Raw genomic sequence first — 13,296 nt, 5'->3', positions numbered from 1 at the left:
AGATTACAGTGGAGTGTTGTGTTGCGTTGGGGGAGATGTACAAAACTCTCTCTCTCTCCCCTTTCCCTTCTCTCTCTACATGTTTTAGACAGGGATGGGTTCGATTATGGATTCTGAGAATCCTTTAATTATGTGCATTCATTGTACATTGTATAATTAATTTTCGTCAAATATTATTTATATTTAATTTTGAATAATATAATTTAAAATAATTTTTCATCGTATAATGTATAATAAAATAATAAAATTAAAAAATCCTCGAAATTCTTACAAAATGAATTCGGGTATGATCCTTTCGCGTGTTGTGTGACACGTGCATTGGAGAACACACACACGCATAAAAGTACCAATGTTGTGGGGCTTTTTTTCTTGCCACGACTTCCGTGCCAAAAAACCCTTTGACACGAGTTGGAACTTGGAACCGACACGCAAGCAGCAGAGTGTCCAAGCACTAAACTTGGTAATCCTTCTCGTTCAAATAAAAGTTGTAGAAACTCCGATTCTGTGGGCTACGCTGGAAAATGCATTTGAAAACAACACAGCAAATACAAGACGCATTTGATGAGTGGTTTTTATAAATGCTTTAACTTCACCCGTGCAATTCCAACTACACGTCTACAACCCCGAATCTAGGCAGATTCGAACGCGTCTCGGGGAGTATAACACTCTTCACGTGACATAATCGAAATTAATTTACAAAATTGAAGTCTAATTACGGCATACACCTTTGTTTACGTAATTTTAGGGAATCAAAATACATTTAGAGTCCACACACATAAAGGAATCCAACTCCTAATTTTGGATGAATTGGACTTCCTACATAAGGGAGGTATTTCAATTCCTTGTGACTTGAGGAATCCGGAATGGATTTTATTTACCAATTATGCCCTCACTTGTTTCTTATTATCCCAATATTGCCCTTCATTTGACACTCATTATGCCATATTTTAATAAATAAATAAAACCTATTTATATATTTTTATATAGATGAATTTTATTTTATAAATTTAATTCAATTAATTAGTATGAAAATAATTTATTTATGTAAGCGCAATTTAGTAATCAAACTAGTTTTCATTCCGATTGAAGTGAATTAGTAAACAATTTATATGGATTCAACATCATTCATGTCATTTTTTAATAAATAAATAAAACCTATTTATATATTTTTATATAGATGAATTTTATTATATAATTTAATTAAGAATTTAATTAAATTAATTAGTGTGAAAATAATTTATTTATGTAAGGGCAATATAGTAATCAACTGAGTTTTCATTCCGATTGAAATGAATTAGTAAACAACTTATATGGACTCAACATCATTCCTACTCCGATTCCAAAGAGTTTTAGTAAACAACTTTAACAGGAATCCGATTTTAATTCCATCTCAATTCAATTCCTCTCAATTTAATTACGAATTAGTAAACGTGGCTCAAGTCTTATGCTCATATGAAATACGCAATTTACTGTTATCATAGTGACAACACCTTCCCCGCCAAGGCCCGATGCCAAATGTAATCGGCCAATGGACCCAACGGGGAAGAACATGGCTGGAAGAAACATTAGTGCTTCATCTCCACCCCATGTCACCTTTCTGATATCTTAAAACCTGGCCATATGCATACAAGTAAAACTTCCAATTTTCGGATAGAATGATAGGGTTGACGAAATCAGAATTCGATGAAGTCCCTGCAACAACTGAAACAGTATAAATCAAAGGTTCCCGACTGTAGAATACACCATGGTTATGAAACTGCTAAACTAAGATACTTTTGGAGGCCGAAACACACAAGCAACACGTATGAAGCGTCGCCTAGAAAACCATCTACTTTAGAACTGCAGATTAGGCCACAAATCAACATGATTCAGGAAACAGAGACACTACCAGATTCAAACCCGAGAACAACGTCTGAAATATAAAAAATGCTCAAATCTTGTTAAAAGTTTCTACCATTCCTCTTCCAACACAATCATTACCATCTACATCAACGAAACACCAAAAAGATTGGATAATGGAAGCACTGGGAGACGATTAAACATTAAATTTGGGTTTTGAATTCTTAAATTCACTCGCAATAAGCGAATGTATAGGGAATGAAGTAAACACAAGGTATAAACACATTTCAAGTTTCAAAGTTCAAACTAAATAAAACCAGAATCAAGTAAGCGCAAGACATAACGCAAGCCTGAAGGAGTGAGCCAAACATCATATTTGCGATGATAAAGCAATAAACCTCGAGCAACATGAGCACCAATGCGGTGCAAAAGCAAAGAAACCTTAGGAGTAAAGACTTACCTCAGCTGTCTGAAATCAAGGTCCACAAGAGCACCTCTCTTGAAGTTCATCTGAGCATATCTCCAGGTACAGTACATCATATCAAAAAGGTGTACCCAGTCTACTAAATTGAAATCTACAGAAAATGATAGTCTGATTAGAAGCATTACAAAAATGGCGAAGGAAACTTGTATACCATCAGTAAGGCTTGTCGGTATACTCACCAAAAGTAATAAAGTGTGCTGGAAACTGAGTTGGAGAAGACTGGAACCTCAAGGGGCATTCTCTGAAGATATCTGTAGAACAATCATAAACCAATAGAAATACAGAAGGCCAAACCTCAAATAATGAGTTTGTACAGCTAGAGAATAATACATTAAATTAAGAGCTGATTTTATTCGGAATATAAAATGTATGTACAAGAGGGCGTTGTTCTCTGATTTCTAAACGCTACAGGCAGGATACACTGTTTGCTAAGATATAATCACTAAGCCATACTAACTGGTGCCTTGAACAAAAAGATCTTTACAGTCAAAGACACCAACTTAATACAAGAGCAAAATCCAAAACATCCGAAAGGTTCACTCAAAATTAAACTTGTGCAGGAGCCTACAAAAGAATCTATATAACCTAACTGTGGACCGATAGCCAAACGACTATGCATGTGTAGCGGGGACTGTGGATAGTCCAATGACTATTCTTATCACTGGTCATTTCTTGAAACAGTAATTTTGTTTCATTTGTCAATAGTATAATGAACAAGACTATACAGAGAAAACTTCAAACCATCATATTTAAGTCTGAGAGGTCGTCCATTGGAATTTCAAGACCCATAAAATCATGATCTTGTAAATTGTCATCATCGATATTCAACCACGAACCCAAATCCTGTCCTTGGCCATCAATATCATCAGGGCCACCTAATACATCCATTCCCGGTAATTGCAGGTGAGACAGATCAATGGGGTCCTCCATTACATCCATGGCAAACTCATCCTTATCCTTGGCATTGTTACTGGTAGTCATTTCACCTGACTTTGATCCAGATGGCAATGCTGGTTTAGGTTGCTCTGATGGCTTGCCAAGGAGGCCATTCACTGAAATAGATAGTTGAGTTTTCTGCTTAGGCTTCGTCTTTGACTTTCTTTCCCCCTTGACATTAGATACCGCTGGCCGACCACTTTTTGTAGTTCCATTTCTAGACTGCACCTCTCTGTTGTGCCCTTTTCCGTCTCTATCCCTCTCACTCCTCTTTCCTTTTGCACTGCTCGTTAAAGAACCTCCCATACCCGATGCAGCATTTGCAGTTCCAATATTATTCCCTACGGCATCAAGTGATAATTCCCTCTTCTTGACCCTGTTGGACCACGTCTCTTCTCTACCAGCATTTTGTTCACTTAAGTTATTTAAAGGTTGAAGCACATCTGAAGAGATGACACTAAGATTATCCAAATTCTGACTAAACTGTGAATGGCTTGGCTGGGAACCCATGGAAGCTGCAGAAGAGACAATAACAAATAAATAAGAAATGACACTTCAATCAATAGAGAATGAAAAAGAAATGGAAGAAAATATCCAGAGTGCAGAGTCCATCCCTTTATGCAATTGATTACACAAGTAATAGAAGAAAATGCATCGGAAGATAATGGAACAGAAAGCACATTCACAAATATTAATTCAGAGGCACAAGAAGAAATACCGGAAACTCTGGAGGCATTACCACCCTCTGCAATAGCCTCTGCTTGTCCCGTGCCAGAAAGAAGTATATCCCTATATAAGGGTTCACTGAAACAGCTTTTCCCTGTCTTTTCAAATTCACGACATCGGTCTAATGTCCGCTTAACAAATGCTAAGGAAGCTTGCTTGGCCATTTTATTACTGGAGCTTTTCCCACCAGTAGCATTAGGACCCCAAGAATTCTATCACAAAAATATATATGTTAAAGAAAGCAAGCCAGAACTTTGACAAATAAATCAGAGCTACATCCGATACTAATAAGAACTAAAAGACAGCAAGCAAGAGCTTTGACGGTAAAGGGCAGTAGAGGGCCATCCAAAAAAACAGTCTTTATTTTTATGGATCTTATGGATAAGTTAGACGTTACAGCTCTAGGCCTCAGTTACTACACCTAAATTTGCATCCTGAAAACCTTACAAGGAGTAATTGCATGGCAAGAAAATATGACGATGAAAGGTCAAAGAAATTACCATATACTTTTCGTAAGCCATTCCAACAAGTTTGTCAAGGGCACGCTGTTCAAGCTCCCTATATGAAACCAAATTGAATCATTATATCATTATGAACAGAAGGTTAAGCAAAATTACCACAGGATAAAGGATTAATTACTTTTCTCGGAATTCTTCTGCTATGGAGGCAGACCTCATCAGTCTATCCAGCAAACCTTTCTTCTTGGAGACCTGGTACATAGGAAAAAAAAAACATTAAATGGAAACCTTAACAACAGAGTTCATAACAAAATCAAATGAGCAGCAACTAAAAACTGTTCCAATACATCCAAAACGATTAATTTCTTTAAGCTCCTCCTATCCATATCCCTTCCACAATTCATTATAATACAGAGTCGTTCTATATATGAAAATACCTGTTCATGGTGCTTCTCCTCTAGTTTCCTGATTTCCTCATCAATTCCTTCATCCTCCGTCTGTGTCATATCAGGCTTAACAAATATTATGCAAAAACATGTATAATTAATAACCCATATTACAGGATAAAATATATAATTCTGAAACATTTAAGCATAAAAGGAGCAATGCACTTCTAAGCCCAGCAGCAGAAGGAAAAGGGGGAAAAAAAAAAAAAAAAAAAAAAAAGCTTCAAAAGGAAAAGCTTGTTATGATACGTCAAGTAAAACCAAAGAAAGTAAAATTAGTGTCTTCTAGAAGCATACCTCTAGTTCTGGAAAAATTCCAACACTTTGAACCTCCAAGAGAAGTTTTTCATCAAACGACATGTTACCATACTGAAATTCTGAACAGGAAAATCCAGGCATCACTGCTGGGTCTGAAAGGAAACCATTTCGCGAATGATCAAAGTCCGAATTGATTGCTTTGCTTGGGATGCCCACTACAACTTCTGGCTCATCATATCCTGGTCTCCCAGTAATCCTATAACCATTAAAAGCAGTATGCCCAGCAAACTGAATGTTATCTTGTGATTGATAATCCAAACCATGGGATTCCACCTCTGTATCCAGATCGAAATCAACTCCATATGAATCAAATGTAAGGTCTTCATTTACACTGCTAGAATCCTCCTCTGCAATCAACGCTGCTAAGAGTGTCTGACAGAGGGGAATTGCAGCATGATCTCCAGTTCCTGGCACAAATTGTTCTGGACGAAAGTCACCTCTCCTTGGTTCACATTCAACTCTTCCATGCCCATTAGCAACAGTAGTGCTACCATCTACACTAGAAGGAACTTGAGCTGGAGTTGTCACATAAGATTCAATGTTGCCCTGGTAAATCAATAAAAAATTAGAAGTCCTCATTATCCGTAGCAGAGATGGGCATTGCTGACTCTTGAATATAAATGCCAAGTAAAACATTTCAGTGAAATGACAGTGACATCATTTTTCAAGAAAATAATAACATATATTCCTTTGTCCCCCCTAATTAAAGCAGGCTATCACCTGTTGCTTCAGGAAAGCTATGTCGGCATCAGATAGCAAACTAAAATATGGCTCCATTTGCGTCCAAAATTCACTGGAGAAGCAATGAGCTGCAGCAATAATAGAACTATTAATTCAACAAAAATTTAATGTTGGAATAGGATAAAAACAAAAGTTATCAATGAGAAAGGCACCAGAATTAACTACAGCATTTGCAGCAGCCAAAAGCTCTTCATGTCCATCACCTGATCCAACTTAGGAAATTGAAACTAGAGTGAATAAGGAACAAAAAACACTAAAGTACACAAAGATAAGGTCAAAAAGTTATTCCTTCAGAAATTAAAAAGTTTCCCTACCGACAAAATCTGCTGCTGCATTGATTGCTGTGTGCTTTTGACGTGTATAGGGCTTTCGATCAGAGAGTCTCCTAGTTGGCGGTCGGCCTGCCTTGCTGTGTAACAAGTTATATTTAAATATGAGTCAATCCCAAATACTAACTGTTCAGAATAAACAGGATATCATTTGACAGTCAGAAAAGTATACAGAAGTACAATATTTAAACCTTTCACTCTTGTCAAAACCAAGTCTGGAACTTCTTAGCTGTTTTGCTGTTCCAACATTTCCAACCTTCTCAACCGTCATTGGCATGAGAGCCCTTGTGGAACCAAAACCTCGCCCTGTCCTCCCTTGCCTCCGAACACCATCTCCAAGGTCTTCCCCAGTAACCAGCTTATTCTTTCTTGATGGCAAGACCAGAGTGGACACCTTTTGAACATTCTGTCCAACTTTCTCATCTATCTCATCAGTCTTTTTGCCTTTATCTCTGGATTTAATCTCGGCAGCTCCCGACTCCTCGCTTTCGGATAGTGCAGCAGAAGACAAAGGATCAGCTTTTAACTTAACCTGCTGAGTAGAACTTCCAGGCAGGCGTTTGGTAAATCCCAGCCCAATGTCACTACCAGTAACATCACATGGACTATCCATAGGAGTGGTTTCCTCATTACTTGAAACAATAGGAACAAAATTTGATCGCCTTGCAGTACGGGAGATCTTTTGTGGTCTCTGGCCAGCCCATTGAGCAACAGGTGGAGATGAAGATCGTGCTGATGACATGCGTTTGCGATTGTTAGCTCCGACGGCAGTAGGGGGCTTGTTCGTACAATGAGAAATTTCCCAATCATTAGGAACATTTGCTCGATTAACAACTGGGGACAACTTGGGTGCCACACCTGAGCCTGATCGTGGAGCCCGAACAGAAGCATTCATCTTTGTGCTTGAGGTAGGACTCGCTGAATTGAAATCATCACGGACACTTGCCCTGAAAGAAATACAGCATAAAAGAAAGACATCAACACAGTCTTATAGAGGAAAAAACACAAATTAGTAAATAAATAGGAGGAACTGAGGTATAGATCAATAAGCAGTTTAAGGCCCTTAACAACCACTGGAACACCACTCCAAAAGATAACCACATAAGAAAATACTATGGATGATATGCTTACTTATTAACAGCTCTGTGGTTCGCCCTTTCCTTATCTGTACCAATAGGGCGATCTCTCTTATCAGTGATAAGGGAAGGGTTGTCTGGTTCAGTCTTAGGGATGGATGAACGAAAGCCCAAGCCAGTTGGTTGCAAGATTCCGTCTGACTTTCCGACTCCAACAGCTCCATTAGTGACTCCTGGCCTATAAAAATACAAGGTGTTAGCATTTCATCTCAGGCAGTATATCACAAAAAGCAATCATCAACATAAAATAAATATGCAAAATTTCAATGAAATAACATGTCAACAACAAGAAGATTGATCCTTCGAGTCACCCAATTTAGAAAAAGTTTTCATATGACAGAAAAAACCTTTTGCTCTCTGTACTATGAGGTGAAAGCCCAGAAGAGAGTCCTGGGTTATCCATTCCAGCTCCAATCATGGGGTTCATTCTAGTCAATAATGGCAGAAGTTTAAACAATCACTACTGGTAGACAAAGGACTCCACAATGATACAGATATCCTTCAGGCAATTGTTAACACCAAGCACATCGCCCTTTTTATCATCAGATAAAAGGCATAATTTTCCCAGAATTTCTAAACACGGTTTTTCAGATTCAGAGAATTGTGAGTATTTTCATATCACGCACTAATATTTTTTTCCTCATTTGACCGAAAAATATTAACATGTTTTCCATAAATAATTGGACAATACAACTCAAATGGAAACATGAAAAGGAAGAAATAGTATGCATTTTACATATGGGAACAAAAACAACTTAACCATACAACTAGGTGTCATTCTTTTTTCTGATTCATCCAACCCTTTTACAACTTTGGAGGGTGCTGTCAAGTTGTGTCTACAAGTTCTCACTTATCATCAATATCCAAATAGAGATAGTGGAAAAAAAAAAAAGTGTAAAATTAAACCTGATATTTGCATAACCATTAGGTGCATAAAATACAACCTTGGCACTTTTAAATTCTACATATGTTGTGCAACTTCAATACAGAAATGGTGATTGAATGGTGACAAACAATAACTTGCACAACGTTTAAAGAGCTATTACATCCACTATGGATCCTCAGTGGAAGTATACAAACAATAAGCATAAGTTTGTTAGCATTGAAAATCACTGAGACATTTTTACCAGTAAGTTGACCTAAAAGGAATTACTTGTTCCAAGTTCCTTTTAGAAATAAAAATCTAAACTACTGCGAAATGCCCATCAAATTAACCTAAAACATGAAGGGATACAATATTTTAGGCAGTCTGTCCTTATGGGAAGAGCAAATTGTTAATTAAGAAGTCATACCTAAACCCATGGGAGTCATTATTTGACCTTGAACGCACATCATTCACAGGCCTCTGCTGCATTCCTTGTTTAGTTTCACGGTAGCCATCAATTGGTTTACTGGATACCATACTTGGAGAAGCATCTGGCTTTATCCCGGAACGCTTCTTCTTCATTTTTGACTTTTCCCAGCCATCAACACTATTAGATAAATTTCGATCCTCTCCCTGAACTGCACCACTACTTGCAAGCCTCAGCATTTCCCTATCCCTGTCTACAATCACAGATGGCCGCACAAGAGAAGTACTCCGCACATCCATCTACAGTTATCATAATTAGGTCAGTCTTCCCTTAGAGGAGTTACAATGCAGCAAATACTAATAGTGGAACTTAAGATCACAACAGACATTATCAATCAAACTTGCATGGATTACCAGGTGGGATGCACATGGTTAAAAGCACACATAACCAATGCAATGTGCAACACAGTCCACAGCTTGAGAACAATAAAACAGTGCTAAACTAGCATGCATAATCATAATTATATGCAATCATGCATGCACTACAATTCCGAGAAAAATGAAAAAGAAGAAGACTACATATCAAAACCTACTAAAATGCACAAAAACAAACTACCTTTCAATACCATGTCCCCACTCATTCAAGTAAAGAAATCTTCCCATGCATGACATTTCAAAGTGATATTTAAGTGGAAGAAGTTCCATATTAGATCAAGGTTAACGATCTGAATAAGCCCAGAAACCCAGTAGCAAAATACAATAATCAAAACAGCTTACGATGATTTCTAAGGAATGTTTAGACAAAATGCAGTTTAGCCAGAACCACAACTACAACGGTTCCTAGAAGCTAATTCTAAACAAAACATTCATTACAGTACTCAAGATATTATTACTATTATAATTATTATTATACGAACAAGGCGAGTGAAGAAAGCAAATGTAGCAGAATTTTTCCAAAATACAAACCCTCATATCCACCAAAGAAGTACGAGTGCGTTTGTTCGGGATAAAGTTCTTAGTCCTTTCTTCAGACTTTTGCTGCTCAAGTTCGAAACCACCTGTGACAGTATGACTCTGAATACCAATCTTGCCCATATTTGTCCCCAGGACTGACCGATCACTTGATAACACTGAACTAGAACGTTCATTAGAAAAGCCTTCTGTTCTTGATCTCTTCTTAGATGGTACGCTTGGGAAAACCTTGTTGAATGCAGATAAAGCTTCATTGAACGTTTTTACACGTTCCCTGTAAAATTATTTGATGTTATGCAGTAGTTGAAAGTTACAACTACAAACCAAACTGCAAAATATACACAAATATACCTGGCCTTAATAGAGCTTTCACGCAGACCAGCCTTAACTCGTTTTATTTCCTCCGGAATAGGAGATGGTAGCAACTTTCCTTTACTGAAGCAGATGGAGATTCATCAGGTGAAATGCTAAGAGCGACGCTCACAAGTCTTTTCAAGTCCCCTTGTCTGCTAGACTTGTGCTCTGCAGCAACCAACTTTGGATCAAAGCGCAAACACTGGAAGAAGTTCGTTACATCTCCTTGTGTTATTGCAGACGTGCTTCTTGACATGTTTGGAAGTGAAGATAAAATTGGATTTTCCATGCTTTCACGAAAGCTACCAGATCTATCCAATGCAGTAGCTATGTGGGATCCTCGCTGTCCACTGGTGTATAATGGTCTATCTGGGCTACCAGACGAGAGATCAAACTTGCTAGAAGTTGCCATTGCATCAATTTCCACACTCTATCAGTATCACAAAGCCAGAAAATACAGAGGTGCATGACAAAGACGGGCACAACAGCACATAAAACCCAAACTCTTAAGAACAATGACTGGGTAGTGCATCTGAAACAGATAAGGATCATAAGATAAGAAGCCAAATCCCTGTTCTTTTTTTTTTTTTTCCAAACTAATGATTTCAGCTATCATAGGATGGGTAGTCATTTTAAATCCTTAATACTGATATAAAAGAAAGTACGATGGGAAACATAACACGAAGTAGCCAATTGCGAAAAGTATAAACAAGAAACTGGACTGAGATGCATAAACCATACAGAACATTTATTGTGGATTTCTTCGTTCAAGGGTAAAACAAGTCGAAAAGATCACAGTTAAAAAGCAAGAGTACGTTTAATTTCAGAGTACTGGCCACAGACTACTAACCTAAACATAGAGGATTAAAACAATCTTGCAAGCTCCACAATCCAAAAGGAAGAAGGAAAGAAATTAAGCCTTACATTAGAAGTTCAATCTTGTTACATCCATAAAAGCAAATTCATAAAAGCAAATTGGTGAAGCAACCCACACGAGAAAGTTTATCAACATATCCTAATATATAAGCAACCTAGCAATTAGCCAAGAAACCATGAGACCATCATAAACCAGACACACAATGAACAAAAATAAATGCAACTGATGTGTATGCCATATGAGAATTTTGTACAGGAACCGAAACCTAAGAATATCATTATGGGTGCAGCTCCATTAATGTTATCATTATTCCAATCAACACAATGATATTTGATTAAGATCAATAAATTCATGCACAAAACTTGACATGTTACATATATACCAAAGACAATTACTACCTTGTACTCAAGAATTAACTTTTTAGAAGGAGATCAAACACTTACACAAAAATAAAATTAAAAACTAGACTAGCAAAATCAGATAAGTTGACAGTAAATAGAAAGCATTTTAACTTCAACCGTGCACAATTTACTGTACTGGGGTAATATTCCATTCCTGGGAGTTTGACAATGATTTGGTTAAGCTTATTAAGGTATGGCTTCTCCAGGGTAACTCCTTAGTTACCCAATCAAACAATTGCTAGAAAGATTATCCTTTAGTCAAACTCCTCCCAGGTCTATCCCTGTACTTCCACAGTTTGCTACTAATGTTCATTAGAATAAGAACACACCAAAGATCTAAGGAAAATCATACAAGCTAACATTTAAATGAAGTCATTGCTGATACCATTTAATTATGAGTTTCGAAGTTCCGGTTGACCCTCCATAAGCTACTACATTGACCAATAAATAGTAACTAAGTTAATGAACAACTAAATGGAACAACACATGATATCACCAACACCCATATGATGGCTCAATTAACATTTGTCATGAGCTTAGAATAATCAAAATTGACTCATCATTCTATTTAACCTTAAAAAAAACTTGAGATAATTAAATTAGTACAGCTATCTCAAAGTGACAACTGTAGTCACCATAGGTACCTTTTACATGTATCATCTTCCCTTCTTTGGAAATAAAAAATTCCCTGACTACTCTTTTTTCGGAGGCAGATTATTCCAGCTGATGTCTGATTCGTAAGTTCAATGTCTTTCGCGCTAAAATTTCACTCAACGATACTACTATTTCCTAATATGTCTTCAATTATTCTCCATTCTAATCAACAAAATGTACCTGTCAAAACAGATACTCGGTCACATAAAATTTTCAAATTTTGGTCTACTCTTAAGATTTTTGAGCTTCATTGCTTTCTAAGCTCAAATTTATCTATAATTTCACTTCAATAATAAATAAATCAAACCTTAAAAACCCCAAAAAACTTCGCAGATACAAAATGGAAACCCTAAAAGTTGAATCCACGAAACCCTAGATAAATTAAGCATTACAAACCTTCAATCACACTTCAAAAATTAAACCCAAATTTCGACACGAAGAACTTAAATCAAGCAAAACTAAATCGAAACCGAAGTTCAGCATTCAAATCTTATACCTTTCAAAAATCGGAGACAATGATGTCCAATTGGCGGCCAAGCAAGCGCGATTCTTTGATTTGGGGATTCGTCGATACGTCCGGAATCGAATATTCCAAGGGTTCTAATTAGAGTTCCGAGCTCGAAATCGAAGGTTCGTACAAAGCCATGGAGGACGAAGAAGAACCCTGTGTTTTGATCGACAATGGAAATGGGGGACGGTTAAATTACTGTCATACCCATGTTTCGTTTTACCGATGAATTAAAGTGGGCGTTGGGCGGGGGTAGTTTGGGAACAATAATGTTGTCAAAACGGCTACAGAGAGTTTTCAATGAATGTATGTAAACATATATGTAATAATATATGCATGTATGATTGTCTGTAGGTTTATATATATATACATATAGGCACATGGGATGAATTTACAATTTGCGAAGCGACAATTATTGAGCAATTTGAAGCAACAAAATATTAATTTATGAAAAGTTATAATTAAAATCAAGTTTTTTTAGTTAAAAAAAGTGATGTGATTATGGTTTTCGATCATGATGTTGACTGAGTGACAGTTAACTAAAAACGTTACAGTATATGTTTCGTTCAACTTAATAACAAACCACATAGTGTCAGAGAGTACCAAAATATAACACGTATAATCAGTTACATAACATATGCGGGTTTTTTCTTACGATTTAGGATTCAGATGTTTGTGCATGTATTATAATTCAAGTTGATTTGTTGTTGTTACACAAAAGGTAAAACTGAAATTTCACATCCTAATCTTTATAATAATATCATTAAAATGTTTACCTAGTTTGGTCATGTTTTCTTATTTGGTTTCATTGGTACACCTCCTTTGA

General features: G+C 36.8%; 1 protein-coding gene across 1 annotated transcript; it reads right to left on the bottom strand.

Moving 5' to 3' along the window:
- Window positions 1–2,654: 2,654 nt before the first annotated feature.
- LOC125478729 lies at window positions 2,655–12,776 on the bottom strand. The gene is given in 17 exon segments (XM_048587226.1): window positions 2,655–3,774; window positions 3,978–4,197; window positions 4,486–4,543; window positions 4,625–4,695; window positions 4,881–4,955; window positions 5,187–5,753; window positions 5,928–6,016; window positions 6,101–6,151; window positions 6,263–6,357; window positions 6,469–7,224; window positions 7,409–7,591; window positions 8,706–9,004; window positions 9,671–9,950; window positions 10,028–10,112; window positions 10,115–10,562; window positions 11,953–12,142; window positions 12,459–12,776. Coding segments are annotated over 15 exon segments (3,873 nt in total). The 5' UTR covers window positions 10,443–10,562; window positions 11,953–12,142; window positions 12,459–12,776; the 3' UTR covers window positions 2,655–3,058.
- Window positions 12,777–13,296: the final 520 nt, after the last annotated feature.

Source organism: the organism of the source record quoted next, unplaced genomic scaffold (genome assembly GCF_019419815.1).
Source record: "Pyrus x bretschneideri cultivar Hongxiangsu unplaced genomic scaffold, Pyrus_bretschneideri_v1 Contig1, whole genome shotgun sequence".
Classification (NCBI taxonomy): domain Eukaryota; kingdom Viridiplantae; phylum Streptophyta; class Magnoliopsida; order Rosales; family Rosaceae; genus Pyrus; species Pyrus x bretschneideri.
The sequence above is the reverse complement of the archived record's forward strand: the minus strand, read 5'-3'. Positions and strand labels throughout refer to the sequence as shown.